This window comes from Arctopsyche grandis, chromosome 1 (assembly GCF_051622035.1).
Source record: "Arctopsyche grandis isolate Sample6627 chromosome 1, ASM5162203v2, whole genome shotgun sequence".
NCBI lineage: Eukaryota > Metazoa > Arthropoda > Insecta > Trichoptera > Hydropsychidae > Arctopsyche > Arctopsyche grandis.
In genome coordinates, this window is record NC_135355.1 from 10,991,965 (window position 1) to 11,012,321 (window position 20,357).

The following is a 20,357-nucleotide window of genomic DNA, read 5'->3' on the forward strand; positions in this document are numbered from 1 at the left end:
TTTGTAGTAGTAGACAAAAGCAGTTGCTTGGTTTCGACAGGAAAAACTCCGTCTATGGTAAGCTCTGTTTTATCCCCTCAATTTCTTCACATAATAAATGGGCAAAGGGATAGGACGACCCTTCTAAATTGTCTATTAATTTTATAAATTTTATGCAAATTTCACTTTTGTTTGTTATTTTAGCATCTATTCGCATATTTTTCGAATTTAGCATCTACTAGCTTCTATTGCAAATTTTAGCATTAATAGCAAAATGCCCAAAATACGTGTCTCTACTAATTAGTCATACATATTCTGGAAGTGTAGGTAAAACAACTGTTAGTTCTTTTAAAAAAAATAGCAATTTTCATATAATAAACATAAAAATTGCTTTTTTATTTTAATAAATATAAAAATTGCTTTTTTTATTTTAAGTCTGATGCAACCAAAAAAGTATGAAACGCTGTATGCTCGCCATGACGAAAGAGTGGGTGAAGAATACATAGTAGTATGCCAATGGTAGTGGATATAGCGGAGAGAGTGAAGATATTTAAATGGCAATAGTGTTACATGTAGATAGAAGAATGGACGAAAGAAGTGCTTGAATGGTACACGAGAGAACGTAAAGGGGTAAAAGGAAGGCCGTAATGAAGATGGGTAAATGAAATTAGAAAAAATTGTGTGCGGTGGGATGGATGGGAGTTGCGCAAAATAGAGACGAATAGAAGCTTGTTGAAGAAGTCTTCATCCAGCAGTGGGTGGTGAATGGCTGTAAATGATGATGATGGTGATAATATTAATTGAATCGCTTGAGGTTGACAGTTATCAGAGGTGCAGAATATCAGAATTTAGAAGTAGGTGTCAACGAAGGAGGGACCAAGTACACCCATTATATCCATTGAATATCATTAAGTTATTATTCCCTGATACAAGGGAACGCAAAATATTATAAATTTGAGACATTTTATATTATAAATTTGAGGTTTCTGTATTTGTACAATTTTGTTTTTAACTTTGTACGAAAATTCATCAATAATAAACAATAAATTAATCTATTTAAATATTTGGAAAAGTTAATGTGATAATGAGTTTGTTTTTGATTATTATTACATAGATATGTATTTATAAAATATTCAATACAAAAAAAACAATTTTTCACATACCGATTGGGAAATGTAGTTTTGAGTCTTGGGAAACGTGGTCATCCTATCTATTATATGTATGTAGTTTTGGCTTTGTAAAAAATACTAAAAAAAATACAATTCATATAATATTCGACATATGAGCCTTTATATTTGAAAGTGGCGGAATTCCAATTTTCAGTTCCAAAAACGTTTTCTGTTATAAATTGGAATATAAATTATTATTACTTATTTTAATTCGATATGTCCAGAATCTCGGAAAAGCAGAATAAACGTATTACAGGCCACCAGTATTTTTTAATATTGTTGAACGCAAAACATTATATTTAATGTTTTGCGAGATTTTTCTCGCAATGCTGGAAAGTGGACTTATGCCACTTTTAATTATAGCGGCTTATATGTATGTATGTATTTCTCATTGCAGCACTCCATTGATAGTTGGCACCCTTTTTTTGACAGTTACATATTTCAATTTTTCACCGAATTATGTGCATATTGCAAAAAATTAAATCCACCAATTCGTACGGTCTGAAATTAACGCTTCAATTAAGACGACGAAATATTCTACGAATGACATCACACAGTTAACGGTCGACTCGGCTCTGCTTCCCGATTTGTATACCAAAATCGAGTTTTTCACATTTTTCTCAGACTCAATTCGACGCTTTAATCAGTCTGAAATCAGCACTTCAATTAAAACGCCGAAATATTCTACGAATGACATCACAATTACACTCTTCATCGCCGGAGTGATTTTTTCCCCCCCAAGACCAAGATCATCGTCATCATTGTCAGCATCACCATCCGCTCTGTTGCTCTGTGGGAACAAGTACGTGTGCATTATCATCGTGATGGTTCATTCAAGGCCGGTTCAGTGCGGCATCGAAGTGTTCAGTCGCCGGCGGCCAGTGGTCGGTGCGGAACGTGTACGGAGTGCACTATTTCTCCCGATACAACATACCACGTGCGTCAAACGCGACGTCTTAAATTAAAAGTTCGAACGATCGCGAATATCGTTCCGCAATCTCTTTCCATCCAGCCTGTAATATCTCCAACAAGTGCTGCCCATCAAGGATTATTCCGGTAAAATATATATGTTAGTTTGTGCGTGTGTGTGTGAAAGGCCTGGTGTCGTTGGGCCGTTGTGGCGCGAACGTTGAAACCGGTCGTCGCGTTAATTTTCAACCTATTTATTTACATACACAAGTATGTATGTACACGCATGTACATTAAGCCGGAGTGAAAAATGGAAATTTTGGATTTCCTAAGATGGACCTAGTGAAAAACTCGCGTCGTATCAAGGGAACATTGAATAAAAATAATCATCGATTTTGAACTCAATATTTTCCTTTATTGCCTTCAACCAATCGATTTATCTCGATGGAAATTTCGAAAAAGTGAGCTATTTTCATACTTATATCTTATTTTTAGAATAGTTTCGATTTTTTTACCATTTAAAAAAAACACTCATAGTCACTTGTCACCTATTGCAATTTGATTGGGTCGATTATGACTAGTTTTGACTGATTAAAGTGAGTTCAATGTCGCCGTATTGTCCGAAACTCCCCTTACAAAGCACGCCACGCTCACAGCGGTCATTTGCATGGCGGAAGTTGTCATTTCAGAAAGTCGTCATTTTTTTCATATTTCCATCATTATTTTCAATTTGAAAGTTGTTGAGAGCTCCCTGGGTATTTACCGTTATTATTAAAAGCCGGATCCACAGCGCGCCGTTTATTGTTCAATTGTTGTAAATGCTATTGTTCAATTGTTGAAAATGCTATTGTTCAATTGTTGTAAAAGGTTCGCTCAATCTTTTTTTTTGTACTCTAGCTTTGTAAATATAGCCAAACCGCCCCGATTCCTGGAAAAAGCACTGTCTCTATCCGGAGTCTAGTTATTATATACCGTATATTAGTCACAAAATCCTTTAAAATCATGGTAGGGATTATTTTTGGGGAAAGACGGTACGTACATATATTTATTGTTAACACAAAAAATACCGAAAAAATATATGGATTCTATGAAATATAAGCAGGTCAAAATGGCGTGCTTTGTATGGGAGTTTCTAGCAAAATGTTGACTTTAAATTTTCGTTTATCAGTCAAAAATAATCATTATCGACTCAATTAAACTGCAATCGGGGACTATAACGCGGTTTTTTTAATAGAGTTAAAAAAAATCGAATTCTTTTAAAAAGAGATACATGAAAAAACTATTTCGTGATTATTATCTTGATAAATCGATTGATTAGATTATTTTTTGAAATTATACATCTTGTTACGACTTTTTTTTTCACTAGGTTCATAGTGGGAAATCCAAAATTTGCAGTTTTCGCTCCGTTCTAATGCACAAACATCAGACATATGTACATACGCCTTGGGTTTGTTCTCGGATTGAGGTGTTGACTATTCTAGTCCTGGCGCTCGAGAAATTCCTTATCCAGTGATGTCTTTGGATGTTGCAGCGCGTGTCATCTGTCAATGTTTGACATGACGCACTTGACCTACCGGTGCTCGCCGATGCGTGTTATTTATGTATTGTCCGTTTGAATATATTGATCGAATGCATATGAATATATTGATGGAATGGTTTATATGTATATATGTTTAATTCGTGGTTCGGTTCAAAATTGGGCCGCCTTTATTTGTATTCACATATGACATCTTTTTTATGAAGTTTTTATGAATTATTTACATAAAATATGTTTAATAATAAAAATATATCTACAAATAATCGATGAGGTGGTCAGGTCGCCAACGTTCAGATGTGGACAAGGCATTAGGAAGAAGATGTTTAATCATCAGCGGTGATATACATAAATACATTGATGAAAATTTCGAAACGGTTTTAAAAAAAGATAATATGTATCTTGTATTAAAAATATATTTTTGTTATTAAATACGTTTAAAAATATGAATAGAATTGATCTTGAAAGTTTTTAAACTGTCTACCCATATGGTAACAAATGAAGGTTGACATTGAAGATGTCATTGACAGTGTAAAAAATGTAAAATATTATTTATACTTTTAGCAGAGAAATTTCTGTAGTTTAATTAAATTTGACCTTGAAACTTTATACTGAATTGCATAGTGACATTGCTTGAATTAAACTTTTTTTATACTTTTTAAAATATATGGATTTTATTCATAGTCAATTATCGCGCACATTTATTTCATTATTTGATTTACGTTTAGAATTATAGAATAAATTTTGTAGACAAAGTAGACCGCAAAAAAGGTGCAAAGTAAAACCATTAGTTTCCTGCTACTGGAATATAAAATATTTTAATCACATTTAAATTATTTTTTACTAATGAGTAATGAGTGTGAAATTTGTTAATATTGGCACGTACAGTTGCGTTGTTGTATTCTATGAATAAAAATGTCATCATTCGAATAATGTAATAAACAGGACGTCACATTTGATGAATTTTTATGTGTCGTATAGGGATAGTTGTACCGATTTTCATAAAAGCTGTTCTTAAGTATTATATCAAACGCTACTACATGTGTATGTACATATGTACATACATACATAGTTAGTGGGAATGATTAAGTCGTGTACTTTCCAACTGTCAATACAATACGATACATATTTCGATATTCGTTTACCGTGACACGCATTCTAGAACTATGCGCTGTGACCCATTTCTATGAATTTAAAAGGTCAAAAATCCATTAAAAAGTGTAAGAAATGTCAAGTTTTCATATCATGCTAGTATTGCCATTTTTCACCTTGACAGTATCGTGTTTCTATTTCAATGTATGTATAATTATCAAATTACATATGAACTTGATTTATTCATATATGTATGAATTGTATAGTATGAGATTATCTTTTATCTAATGATCTAAACATTTTGACGCAATTTAATTTTTTTATCGAAATACATATATATGTACATACATACATACAATATGTATGTACATAAAATGACCAGACAATAGTCCCGACTTACAACCTATCGAATATTTACAGGCTATTATATAGCAAAGGGAATAAAAACAACACCCTGGGGCAAATTATGAGTTAAAAAAACTGTTGAAAATGTATGGTTTGCAGAAATTTCGGACGAAAAAAAGTCGTATTGTCCCTGCCGGCAGGTATCCATCCCGTCATAGAAGCAAGACCATTATCTAGTAATTATTATATTACTATTTATTGTTGTCATATGTCCATTGCCTATGTATTTTAATTCATAGAAACAATATGAATATATGTTTATATGGACAAACGAATCCAAATAGACGTCGTTTATACGGATTTCTCTAAAGCTTTTGATAAAATCAATCATAACCTATTACTCAATAAACTTTGGTCCCTCGGAATCCGAGGAAATTTATTTCGTTGGATCTCTTCGTATATACTAAATCGTCACCAAATCATAATTCTCAATGGTTTTAGATCATCACTTAGACATATTCCTTCCGGTGTCCCACAAGGGTTGTATTTAGGTCCCTTATTCTTTTTACTCTATATTAATGATATCTCATACATCTTCAAACATTCCTTTATACTTCTTTACGCTGATGATTTAAAAATTTACAAACCAATATACACCATAGACGATTGTCATAAGATACAAGAAGATCTAGATAGATTCTCTATATATTGTTTAAATAATGATCTTTTTATTAATCTAGAAAAATGCTCTATTTTAAATTTCACTAGAAATAAGTCAATTATTACTAATCAATATCAATTAAATCATTCAATCCTTAACACATCATCTTCTATTAAGGATCTTGGTGTAATACTCAATAATAAACTAGATTTCTCTGAACATATTTCTTTTATTACCAACAAAGCATTTAAATCTCTTGGATTCCTACTCCGCTCAACAAAACCCTTTAATGATCCTTATGTACTAAAATTACTTTATTTTTCCTTTGTAAGGTCTCACCTTGAATTTGCCTCAATTATCTGGTCACCTTTTTATTTATCCCATATTAATTGTATTGAGAAAGTTCAACTTAAATTTATTAAATCCTTACGCTACCTTTTTCCTACCTATACCCATTCTACTGTTTCCGACATTTTAAAAATCCTTTCTTTTGACAATCTTTCTGTCAGGCGACGACATACTGATGCTATATTCTTCTTTAAGCTCATAAATGGTTTCCTTGATTGTTCTGATTTACTGAATAAGGTTAATTTCAGAATCCCAGTTCGGTACTCTAGACGCGTTGCACTCTTTTCACTTGATCCTTTCAATACTAATTCCCAAAAATATTTTTATCTGCAGCGCGTTTATCGTATGTTTAATGGAGAGCTGAATGAGGTTGATCTATTTGGTATTTCCCTACATCAATTCAGATCTAACATCAAGAGAATCTTGACCGATTGATTCATTTCTTCTCCTATTCTATTTTTCCAATATTTTTATACTTTAGTTTAGTTATGTAATGTGCTATTTAATCATATTATAGCTTTCATTCTTTTCCTTTTCATTTGTTTATTTTGTATTTACCTTTTTCATTTGTTTTATATTTGTAAATTTCAATTTCTTCTTATATTCTATTTTATAACCTTTTCCAAATATTTTAATACTATAGTTTAATTATGCAATGTTCTACATATTTTGTCATGCCTTTATTCTTTACTTTTTAATTTGTTTTCCTTATATTTATCTTTTTCATTTTTGTAAAAATCTATTATTGGACTCGGAATGTTACATTTATTATTTATTTACTATTTGTTTTTTTTTTATACATATCTATGTACATCCTGTCTGTTGATTTTTCAATTAATAAAATTATTGAAAAATCAACAGAATGTTTTTTTAAAATTCGTATCTCGCCTTAATTTAAAAATATAAATATTCTTTTTTAATCGTAAAACATGTTAAATAGTTGAAATCAATTAAAAAAAATCGAAAACATCGAACAATTGAAAGTGACGCGATTTCTCTGCACGTTACTGTATATGTATGTACACGCAATGTATATGTAAAACGCAAATATTGGAAGGCAAAGATCGAAAATCGAAAGATCTTAAGTCGAAAGATCAAAAAAAAAGGGTGCATGGTAAACGGTACATACTCACTTAATTTGCGCGAGCAGGATACAACAGGAACAAAAGGAACAGGCTTTTCCTCCCGTATTCTGCACGCGCACATTAATACGGGTAGTGAGGTAAACCCATGTATGTAGATTCATTTGTGAAAAAAATTGAAAAATTGTGGCGAACATTTCTTGACTGTGGCGAACATTTCTATTATAGAATAAGCTATTTAGATAGATACTAGATTATCAACGACTGTAAAATAAATTTTTTCCGTATGTATGAATGTATTAGGGAACCATTGCCAGTTTACTGATAATAGCTCAAAGATGGGTTAGTAAGTTTACTGGTAAATCATTAATTCTATTGTAAAATTCATAAAGCATGAAATTATATTTTAAAAAATAATATATTGGAATACAGGTATTCCTCGACTTACGACGGAGATACGTTCTTGAACCTCGGTCGTAAGTCGAATCCGTCGTAAGTCGAGGAATTATATTTTTTTTCGGTGATTTCACTCACTTTTATTAATACAGTAATTCAAATGAATTCATATTTAAATTTAAAAATAATTAAACATCTACATCATCCGTACTTATTAATTATAAATTATACATCCTCATCACTTATCACATAAGTACAATCCATTTCTTCATCTTCAGTATCCTTTTTTTTCTCTATATATTTCTTGGTAGCTTGCGAGATTTTCTTGAATCCTGCGGTTCACATTTGAAAATCTTTCACTGTCTAGGTCCATTATTTCAAACTTTTGTATTCCTTGATTAATTAAATTAAAAGCAGCATCCATTTCTTTCAATAAATTTTTTTTCAGCGGTTCCGAAGATGTGATTGATTCATTTTCATCAATATCCTCTTCTGCAACCATTTGAGTTTCAATATCTAATAATTCTGCATTGGTTAGATCTTCTGAATCATTTTCAAGAATTTGGTTGATGTCTTCGTTATCTACGTCAAATTGTAGACGTTCACTAAATTGTACGATTAGGCTAGTAATATCCTCGACATTTTTTTATTTTTCATATATGCAAAGAGAAATGGGTTCAAATCAATTGGTGAATTTTTTCCATATTCCGTACATATATGCTGAAGTAACTTCTTAAGCCGTTAAAGGGTCCATCCCTTATCTATATTTCTTATAGCATGAAAGATATTATAATTTTTCCAAAATTCTTGAAAGGTTTTTCCTTCTATTGCTTCAATGCCTTGCGCAAATGTAATTTTTAAATAATGAGCTTAAAGAGACGCCATGGAATTCGTTTTTCAATATTGTCATCGATCCAAACCACTAGTAATTTTTCCAATTGTTGAATGGGTCCGAGTCTTTTTTTATTTATTATTTTAGATTTGATTGACAAGGGCCCTTTATGGGCTTTACGAATTTGTTCTTTATCTTTTAAAATAATGGAGACCGTTGAATGTGACAATCTCAAATTATTTGCCAAGTCAATCAATTTTTTAACACTATCAGATTGTTTTATCACTTCAAGTTTCATTTCTAAGTCTATCACCTTTCTCCTTTTTTTAACAAGAGTTTCTTTATCAGTCATTATCCCGTTTCTTTATCACACATTATAAATAAAAATTTGAGCACTAATCAACACGAAATTGAGAAAATAAACATCCTAAAACGAACAGTTATGTAACAAACAGTAACGACCGTATGAGTTTGTTACCGTCGTGCGATTGGTGACGAATCCCAAAAGAATGAGTCATAACTTAATTTTTAAAACTACTGCGATGTTTCATTTCTTCCGAATGAAAATTCCCCGTTTTCATAACTCACATCCGCTTGAGATTTATCAATCAATTTTTGAAAAATAATTAATTAATAAAAATATATTATTTTTTTTCGGTCGTAAGTGCGAACCGTCGTAAGTCGAAACGTCGAAGTCGAGGACTACCTGTACTTTAAAAATATTTATTCTAGAGTCTGGAATCGGTATTTTTAAAGTATTCCACTACTAGAATACTATAATATATAATATATAATATATAATATAATACTATAATATATAGTATGTATGTATATGTAGATTGTAAAATTTGATGGTATAGTTTTTTGTCCATACTAAAGCGCTTTTAATCCATACGTTATGATAAAATTGCTAATGAAAAATCCATACATGTAAAAACACAACCTCTTTCCGTAAACACAACCTCTTTTTTCAGATTAAATACTAGAATTTTTTTTTTTAATTTTCACAAATTGTGCTTTGTCTGGAAACTAACTCATGGGATAATGATAAGCAAAAATTCCTATCGTATTTAAAAATAATTATAATATTTAAAATTACCGGTAAACCGGTTTTAATCAAATATAAAACAGAGTTACCGGTAATGTGAACTCCCTATGATGTATGCATTCTCAATTGGATTATTTTCCGTGGTCAAAACAAGTCCGAGATATGTACATTGATATTGAATTTATTTTTGCACTCATTGAACCTGTATCTGTAAATAACTAAGTAGGTACATATTAAAGAATAAATATTTATACGCTTCTCATTGACGATGTTTGCATAAATTATACGATAGTATTTTTCATATTAATGATTAAAAATATGTCCATGAATGTCACGCACATAATATTAGTAATAGTGTTCTGTCCGTTGATTTCAACGGGTGGTTTTGAAAAGGAATTGATATACGAATTTAAATAACAACAGTTTGAAAAGAGATTTCAGCAGTTTACTATAATCGAACCAATGGTCTCATATCAGATTAGGACTTCTAGAATACAGTGGAAAGAAAAAATTTTCCATTCTTAAAAAAGTAGCTTACAAGATAAAACCATTTTTCGGTTCCACATTCCTTTGCGAATTCCTTTTCAAACATGAATTTAATAAAATCAAAATATACATAGATCTCGACTCACCGATGAGCATCTTTATGATTGTTTACTAACAGGAATGTCATCATACTCTCCTAATTATGGGGCAATGGCTAATGAAATGCAATGCCAAAGATCACACTGACTTTAATATTGATATTATATTTTTTTGTTTCAAGGCTTTTATATGTTTCACCTCGTTAATGGTTCGGGCAATATTCCTACATTCTTCCAATCTGTTTGTATGATGTAACCATAACGTGTATTAATTTTATATAAGAATATAAACAATAATTTATATATTTTAAAACATTTATTACCTGTATCCAACTATAAATTTACTTTGAAATAAAAGTGGTGCTCGCCGTCCCATCGATATTTTAGAATGTGCTCTAGAGTACAAAAAGGCTGGGAAGCCCTGCCATAAGTTATGCATTATTAAAAATTGATCAAAAATATTGAACATACATACATCAGTGGTGCCTTGAAATTATTCCAGCCCAGTTTTTGTGGCACAGCCTTATTTTCGTGAGCGCGAGCAGGATACCGTATTTATCTATGCAGTGGTGGCTGGGCAAATTCTGTATCTCTGTCACACGGTCCATGGGTGCATGTGTGTGAGCGTGTTTCCGAGGAGCGCTTGCGCTCCTACGAAACACTTCTCGCACGCATTCAGCTGTGGACTGTGCGATAGAGATGCGGCATATGACGAGCCACCACTGTACATATATGTAGGAATTATTTAAAGTTTATATTACTTGTGCTTTTTTGTTCATTTATTTTACCATCAAAATGTATTACCAGATATGTACATCTTATTTGGCGTTTTAGATAACTCATATTCGAATTTAAATTAAATAGTATTACATACATATATACGTTTCTACAGGCGTTTCAGCATCCTCTTTAACAATCTTTTCTTTGGGATTTTTCTATTTGCTAATTTAGAATTACGATCATAATGTAGAATGAATGTTCAATCTGAAGTACTACATACTTAAATACATATTGTATATACATACATACATATACATACATTTAGGTGATCATTTTAGGTTGTGTCAAAATCCGGACATATTTTTTAAAATAATGTTTCTAAATACATATTTGAATTATTAAAAACATTAATTAACATTAGAAAATAATGGATGCGCATTTATGAAAATAAATGTATATGTGTTTATCTATATTTATAAACAGGCCCATCCTAAGGATTCTGCCAGGACAGATACCCAAAATACTAGTACTGTACTGGTATAACCAGTACCAATGTACGTTGTACGTACATTTGTTAGTTGCAAAAGGCGAATGTTCGAAACATCATAAAAATCTTCACCGTTTGTTTGTTACAGGAAGTTCATGTTTACCATATAAGAGCTGTAATTAAAGTGTTCAAATGTGCGACAAAAATATTTGATCTCTAATTTTCATTGTCGACACTTAACGATCATCGGTAGAAGAACATGAACGGCATCGCCAGAACGCCGAAAGAAGCCTTCTCTGATAAAGTAAGTGGATCTTTTTTACTTTATTTGTATAGATTTCCTGTATAGATTGTTGCGTCATCGGATTTTTTCCAAAAAAAAGTTTGATTTTTTTGCCGTGGTTAGCAGTCGTCGCCATGCGATTTGTCACTTTTGTGACCTGTCCAATTCCACTAGCACGCCAATGCAATATTGGCATAATTACATTAGTTTTTGGAAAAAAATTTTGATCCATCCTTTTCCCTTTCGTGGATCGTCATCAGGTGGGAAATATAAATCGAATCGCTCTGATAAATTTATCAAATGACAACTGATTACATCGCGCAAAAATGTAATATTAAACTCCTCTCCTCTTGAATAATATCGGCCCAAATCTTTTGAAACACGAATCTTCTATGCTTTTAGTTTTCGTTTCAACCCATCTGTATTGTCTGCTATTTTAAAACAATATGACATTCTTCCTTACATGCATAAGTTAATGTCATTCAAAATGCAAAAAATATCTGTTTTGAAATAGTTCTGACATACATAAGATTTTGGTTTTGTTGTATAAATATAGTGATCTCATCCCTGAGCTGAAATACTCTCTTCAGCACTTTACCCCTTGCCAACCAAAGTATATCAGCATGCGATAATAGTCGTTTAGAATCAGCGCCCATATCTTGGCATAGTATCCCAAATAATCTCAAGTTTGCAGGGCTTGTCTTGGTATAATTTATATAACGGATGAGATGATGCAACGTTGTCTTAACACTTTTTATGCGGGCGATATTTCAATTGCTCATCGCTTGACAGCGGGCGATTTTGATCGAAAAAATCGTAAACTGAAGGAAAATTTCAAAATATTTCAAAAAAATTTTGAAAACTTTTATAAATGTTTTTAAATTGAACATAGCTTTTAAACCTATCGACTGTTCGAAAAAAAATTAAAATTAAAATTCTAACGATAATTTTGAACCTTATAATCACTCGATTAGTATTCCTAAAAAGGGGTTATAAACCTTTTTTATACAACACATTTTTTTAAGTGATGAAAAAAATTTAAAATATTCTAATCGTCTTTATGATATAAATTATTGCCAAATTTAAAATATAATAATTTTTGGACAGGGGTAACTAACCTTTTTTTATACAAAGAGATTTTTTAAGTAAGGAAAAAATCTAAAAATATTCCCACTATCTTTATTATATAAATGATTGCAAAATTTAAAACATAATAATTTTTGGACAGGGGTGATCAACCTTTTTTTATACAACAAAGTTTTTATTGTGAGGAAAAAATCTAAAAATATTCTCATCATCTTTATCATATAAACTATTGCAAAATTTAAAATATAATAATTTTTGGACAGGGGTGACCAACTTTTTTTTATACAACAAAGTTTTTATAGTGAGGAAAAAATCTAAAAATATTCCCATTGTCTTGATGATATAAATGGTTGCAGAATTTAAAATATAATAATTTTTGAAAAGGGAATCATCTTTTTTTCCAATCTTTTTTTATTCAAAGAAATTTTTAATGAGCCGAAAATATCTAAAAATATTACCATCGTATTTATGTTATAAATGATTGCAAAATTTACAACATAATAATTTTTGGTCAGGGGTAGCCAGCATTTTCATACACTAAATTGCCAAAATGAGAATAAAATCTCAAAAAAATTTTATTGTCTTTATGCTATACATCAATTATTGTAAAATAACAATATAATAATTTTTGAGACAGACATATTTTTTTTATACAACAAAATTGAAAAGTGAAATTTAAGTAAAATAAGTGAAAATATAGTATGGAGACCAATAAAAAAGGCCAAAAGATACGTCCGAATGATATCTACAATTCATTCAGCAAAAGTTTCGGAAACTGAAAAAACAAATTGGAAAACTGGGTTAAAAGTAAAAAAACCAACAAGCATCATAGATTACAATAAATTTATGAAAGGTGTTGATCGTGCCGACCAATACATTTCATATTACTCCATCATGCGGAAAACAACAAAGTGGACAAAGAGGGTTGTGATGTTTATGTTAAACTGTGCCTTTTTCAATGCATATTGCATTTATAAAAAATTGAATGTAAATAGAATTAAATACAAGAAGTTTATGTATTTGATCGGACGTCACTGGGCATTAAATACTACACAAAATATTGAAGAAGAAGCTGGGCCTTCAACATCCACACTAAGGCCAACTTCAAAACCTGACCATCCATTACGACTTTCGAGCGATCTGCGGAAGCACAAATAACAACAAATAGAGTCAAGCAGCAAGTCAAAGTATTCGACAAGAAGATATCGGGTATGCACGGCTCACAAGAAACGTGGTGAAACAAGATACATGTGTGCATTTTGTGAGGTGCCTTTACATAAAGGAGATTGTTTTGAACGATATCATTCATTACCGAATTATTGATAAGTTTATGGCATTTGTAAAAATTTGCTTTTTTTATTTTCATTTACTCTATAAAAATCTTAAAATTCAAGATAATGTATGTGATAAGATATTTTTATATATTTTTTTAGTTATCTCTGTCCAAAAATTATTATGTTTTAAATTTTGCAAACATTTATATGATAAAAATGATGCGAATATTTTTATTAGATTTTTTCTCTCTTTAAAAATTTCTTTGTATAAAAAAAGGTTGGTCACCCTCCCCTAAAATTATTATGTTTTAAATTTTGCAACCATTTATATAATAAAGACGATGGGAATATTTTTTGATTTTTGCTCTTTAAAAATTTCTTTGTTTAATAAAAGGTTGGTCACCCTTTCCAAAAATTATTATGTTTTAAATTTTGTTATCATTTATATAATAAAGACGATGGGAATTTTTTTTCTCTTTAAAAATTTTTTTGTATAAAAAAGTTTGAAAATTTAAAAAAAAAATCTCTCCTTAAAAATTCATTTGTATAAAAAATGTTGGTTACCCCTGGTTCACGAAAATCATGATCGGCGAACACGATTTCAAAACGTAGATTACAGGCACCCGACGTTTAGCAAAAATTCACTGAATACTGTAATCTCCGTTACCCGACGACAAAGTGTTAAGCTATTGTTTTAATTTTTAATTACGTCTTTGTCTACTGCTACTGATGGTCCGTACGCACCAAACCAACGACGATTTTGGGCCAACTTTTAAAACCAGTAGCGTACAAAATATTGAAATAAAAATTAAATAAAAAAATTGAAATTAAATATCAAAATTAAGCTAACGAGCGAGATTGAGCTAAAATTAGATCATGGTTGATGTTTTGAATTACAACAATGTTTTTAATTACGAAGATACGCATTACAACCAGAGAAATATTATAATTACGAGCGAAAAAAACCTTGTTATGGTTTCTTATAAGTCGTCACGATACACTAATGTGTTTCGCCGTCGATGAAATATTTAACAAAAAAAATGTCGGTGATTTGTCAAAGGGTTTTTTTTTTCTTTCGTCGAAATAAAATTAATAATCACACATTATCCGATAAATTTTACCTCTGAGATGGATTTAATTATTTGATTTATTTCGACGAGAGAAACAATTGAAGACATTATCCGATAAAATTTACCTCTGAAATGATTTAATTAATTGATTTATTTCGACGAGAGAAACAATTGAAGACTAAAAAAATTTCGTTTGATCAACCGACAACGCGTCGGGTTGGCACCATCACTCGGTCACCCATACTAACACATGATATATTCTCAGTAACTGCGCATTACGGGGAAGTAAAAATAATAATTCTTTGATTTTTTTTCGATCTTAGTGCGTATCTACGTAAGTCAAAACATCTTCGACAAACAAAAGTCGAGGATTACCTGTATGTGGTTGTTGATGATCTAATTTTAGGTCAATCTCGAAAATTTATTTAAATTGGGCATGTTCTGTTTTAACTTTCAATATTTTATTTTAAATTTAATATATTGATTATAATTTTATTTTGATATTTGAATTTAATTTTAATATAATAATAATATTTTTAATTTTGATATTTGATTTCAATTTTTAAATTTAATTTTTATTTCGATATTTTGTACGCTACTGGTTTTATCCTGCTGGTTAAAACGTTGGACCAAAATCGTCGTTGGTTTGGTCCGTACGCAGCATGATGGTCCACGGACCAGTATTGGGCCGCGGACCAGCGTTTATGATAACATTCCTAATCTTGAAAGATTCAGTCATTTATAGGAACTCATTTGTATATACAATATTATATAGTAGTTTTGTACAAATAGTTTCAGAAATATTTAAAGATCTAGTGAAACACGTTGTATACTGTCATAATTGATTCGATGCATGAGTGGAATTTTAAACTTCTTTCTTTTATTTGGGCCTCGCGGGGATGTTTTTTATTTACGGCTGATTCTTGGTGCTTTTGGTGCTGGATGTGGGTGCTGTGGATGCAAAAAATTCTGTACTATGTATTCTGTATTTGCTTTTTTTAATGTGTATTTTTGTACATAAACATTTTTATACATTATTTTTCTTTTTCATAACATATTTTTCTCCTTTTGTTTTTTTTTCTCTTATTTTATTATGTAAGCCATTGCGGCGCATTAGGTTCTTTCTGTAATGCCACAATGCCAAAATTATAAAATACATAAATAATAATTCTTGTGCAACCTTTTTTTTCTGGTTCAAAATCTCAAATGCAAAGATCTGTATCAAAGTCACCAGTATATTTCTAGTTATTGAAAGTATGATCTGGACCGACAGAGACATGCGAATTGGACAGCGTCAAAATTGAATACGAATTTTATATGAATTCGATGAATTAAATATATTATTCCCGCCTGTGAATATATATTATACTGTTGCGTAGGGGTGGGTGGAGGATCCAAGTAAAAGGCCAACAGTCGATTCAGGAGATACACGTATTGCCAGTGTTCAGTCCAGAATGCCCTGATATCGCCTACGTACCGCCTTATAAGGGGTAGATCTCTCAGGACGTCTAATCTGTTTACCTACAGTATAGTCACGTATTCGGATATGTATTCCCACGGTATGAGAAGTGCAATCATTGTTTAGCTTTCATGCACTTAGCTTGTCGCTAATCCCTAAAACCACTTACACCGGTCTCACGGTCTCTCAGGACGTCTAATCTGTTTACCTACTGTATAGTCACGTATTCGGATATGTATTCCCACGGTATGAGAAGTGCAATCATTGTTTCATGCACTTAGCTTGTCGCTAATCCTTAAAACCCACTTATACCAGTCGCACGGTATGCATTTAGTTAATCCGTTAACAGATATCCGTTACAGATAATCTTTGAACGGTCACAGTCTCTGGGCTTCTATTCGCTTAATCCGCGGCGTACGTTACATTGCCTCCCTCTTAGGTCAAATCGTCCCGATTGACCAACAAATCCGAACTGATAAATCTACAGTAGTTACATTTATCTTTGATATCAGTCACAGTTACATTTACAATTACAGTTGTTATCTTTACAGTTACAATGGAAACAATGACATTTAAAATCTATTACCGTTACATTAACGTTACCTTTACAATTTAAATTCTGTTACAGTTAGATTAACGTCACCTTTACAATGGAAACAATTACATTAACTTTCGTTAAACTTCAATTTACGTCACCTTTACAATGGAAACAATTACATAAAACTTTCATTACACTTCACTTTACGTCACCTTTACAATGGAAACAATTGCATTACATTTCTAATCGCCTAAAATTAGTCATCCGATGTTCTACATTTGGAAATCATTATTTGTTAGCTCTTCGGTCCAAAATTTCTCACGTGTTTGGTCCATGTTGCTCTTATCACCAAAGTCCAAATTTGCTATGGCAGCCCCGTATTCCTGTCATGTGGTCCAGCATCCTGCTGCAGACCAACGTTCAAACCAGAACGTGCTCCAAAGCCATGTCCCACAAGAATCGCTCCCATCCTCACAAAAGTGACTTGGTCCATGTCTCTCGTGTCACCATCGTCCAAATTTGCTATGGTGGCCCAGTGTTCCTATGTCATGTGGCCCAGCATCCTGCTGCAGACCAACGTTCAACCCAGAACGTGCTCCAAAGCCATGTCCCACAAGAATCGCCACCACCCTCACAAAAATGACGGTTGACCCTGGAAAATGTGCACCCCTCAGTCTGCCACTCTGTTGGTGGTGCTTCTTTCTCGTTCCCTTGACCCTGGAAAATGTGCACACCTCAGTCTGCCACTCTGCTGGTTGTGCTTCTGTTCCGTTCCATTGACCTTGGTAAATGTGCACCCAACAGTCTGCCACTCTGTTGAATGTGCATCTTTTCCGTTCCATTGACCCAACTGAAATCCATTTCTTTCTGATGTATTTTCCCGTTACATCTGCGAGATGATCTAAACACTGCTGCAACTGTCTATGTATTTTTTCAGGTACTCGTGTTTCCACTAGTTTCCAGCTAGATTTTTTTCGATGTTGACGTATATTAATTGTTCCGCTCTCTCTCGTTGAAGTCGCGATATGGCGTTTCTTCGGTTTCAAATGCCCTCACGTGGTTGATCCAAGTCGCTCGTTTCCCCAACGTCCAAATTTGTTGCGGTGGCTCCGTCTTCCTATCATGTGGCCCAGCATCCTGCTGCAGACCAACGTTCCACCCAGAACGTGCTTCCGTTGCCATTCTATCTGAAGCGGTGCCTCTATCCTCCCAAAAGTGACTTGATTGACTCCGCCGACTGAACAACCAACATTTATCCAATCTGATAAATGTGCCTCTCTGCCATTGCATGGTTCCGATTGAATTCCATTTCAATCCGTTTACTTTCCGACTCTTCCAATTAGACTCGACTAGTTTCCAATTAGATTTTTTTTTCCAGTTTGTTGACATCTGCCGTCAACAAACAGTTGAAGGGAATAGTGGCTTGTAATCGACATCTCTCAGTTATAGTCGATCTCCGCTCCTCTTCTGACGACGATGCTTTCCCGTGGATCGTCGTCACCTACAGCCGCTAATTCTTGCTACTTGCGGCGAATTGGCGAACTGCCCTCGTCCCGGTCGCCCTTTGGATGACTCTGCAATTGCCGGATGCTGCTCTCCGATGTTGCCCTTGACAACGCCTCAAGTTGTCCTCTCCCGGCAGCACTTGTACGAAACCTCCCGTTTCGTAACCTCCTTCCGTCATCCCGATGAATTCTTGCTCCTCCGCATTCCTCCTCTCCGCTCCTCTTCTGACGACGATGCTTTCCCGTGGATCGTCGTCACCTACAGCCGCTAATTCTTGGTACTTGCGGCGTAAGTGGACCGGTGAACTGCACTCGTCCCGGTCGCCCTTTGGATGACTCTGCAATTGCCGGATGCTGCTCCTCGATGTTGCCCTTGACAGCGCCCCAAGTTGTCCTCTCCCGGCAGCACTTGTACGAAACCTCCCGTTTCGTAACCTCCTTCCGTCATCCCGATGAATTCTCGGCGGCCACCGCCGATAATGTCAAAGTCGAGTTGCAGTGATAACTGCAATTCGACAACCGAATATGTGATGACCGATTCTGTGTGTTGCAGTGAAAACTGCATTTTTTTATTTCGTGTCTCCATGGCTCGAACTCTCTCCTACAGCTCCCGAGGATGGCTTCGCTGTAGCTTCTCTTCCTTCGCTGGTGACTTTGTTCCACGGCCCATCTTGGATCCCACTTCTGACACCAGTGTTGCGTATGGGTGGGTGGAGGATCCAAGTAAAAGGCCAACAGTCGTTTCACAGCATTTATTGATGATTCAGGAGATACACGTATTGCCAGTGTTCAGTCCAGAATGCCCTGATATCGCCTACGTACCGCCTTATAAGGGGTAGATCTCTCAGGACGTCTAATCTGTTTACCTACTGTATAGTCACGTATTCGGATATGTATTCCCACGGTATGAGAAGTGCAATCATTGTTTCATGCACTTAGCTTGTCGCTAATCCTTAAAACACACTTATACCAGTCGCACGGTATGCATTTAGTTAATCCGTTAACAGATATCCGTTACAGATAATCTTTGAACGGTCACAGTCTATGGGCTTCTATTCGCTTAATCCGCGGCGTACGTTACAATACTATACATAGATTGAATGGTCATGTAGTGAATATTTGAGTCGATTAACATTATCCTTCAAAGGTTTTCCTAATTTTAATTTTCTTCTTAAAATTCCACACTAGTATGAAAGATATACATATGTATGTACATACATAGGGCCGCCGAGAAAAAATCTGAACCCTGGCAAAATAGTTCCGGACCCTATGACAAACTAAAATACAAGATTTCTTTTTAATATGCGAAAAATCAATCTGAACTATTAGAAAACTATATGCTGTTGGCTGTTCTTTTTTAAAATAATTGAATAAGAAAGTTTGATATAATAGGTACAATTTCACATGGACACAAATAATGCGTGGATCGAAAAATCGTAAACATTTAGCATTTAATAAATGTAACGTGGGGGTGAAGTGGGTGGCTTTGACTGAACAGGGAAAGACCAGCATAGATGGGAGTCCAAAGGAAACGACAGTTCTGAGAGAAAGCTGTGGTCCGACTCGACTTCCGCGCTCCTTTTACAGCTGAGAAAGTAGCGGTACTTTCTCCCACTCCCCAGCATCCGAGGGCGGGGGTAGTTTCCCCCCCCCCCACTCCTTCGGCTGCGGGGGCGTACATTACATAAATATATGTGTTTTTATGTATTTAATAATATAAAATATCAATTTTGGTTAGTCGAACTTCCCGATACGGGGCCCGTCGAGTAGTCCGGACCCTGGAAAGTTACCCCCAGCTCCCCCCCTCTCGTATGCCCCCTAGATATACACATGTATTAATATAAATAGACGCTTATTAAAGGTGCATTATTTGATCATAGTGGCTAATTGGGTATACCTGTAATGCCCAATATGAAAATAAAATAAAATAAGTATAATAATATGACACGAAATCTA

The 20,357-nt window shown here is 33.5% G+C and overlaps 1 protein-coding gene across 1 annotated transcript in view; it reads left to right on the top strand.

Moving 5' to 3' along the window:
* The first annotated feature begins 1,979 nt into the window (after window positions 1-1,979).
* The window catches only part of LOC143918353 (four and a half LIM domains protein 2-like), a 163,554-nt gene continuing 145,176 nt past the window's right edge, over window positions 1,980-20,357 (top strand). The window contains exons 1-2 of the mRNA XM_077440295.1: window positions 1,980-2,204; window positions 11,335-11,490. Of these exons, the coding sequence (XP_077296421.1) occupies window positions 11,446-11,490 (45 nt within the window). The 5' untranslated portion in view covers window positions 1,980-2,204; window positions 11,335-11,445. The remainder of the gene's footprint in view (window positions 2,205-11,334; window positions 11,491-20,357) is intronic.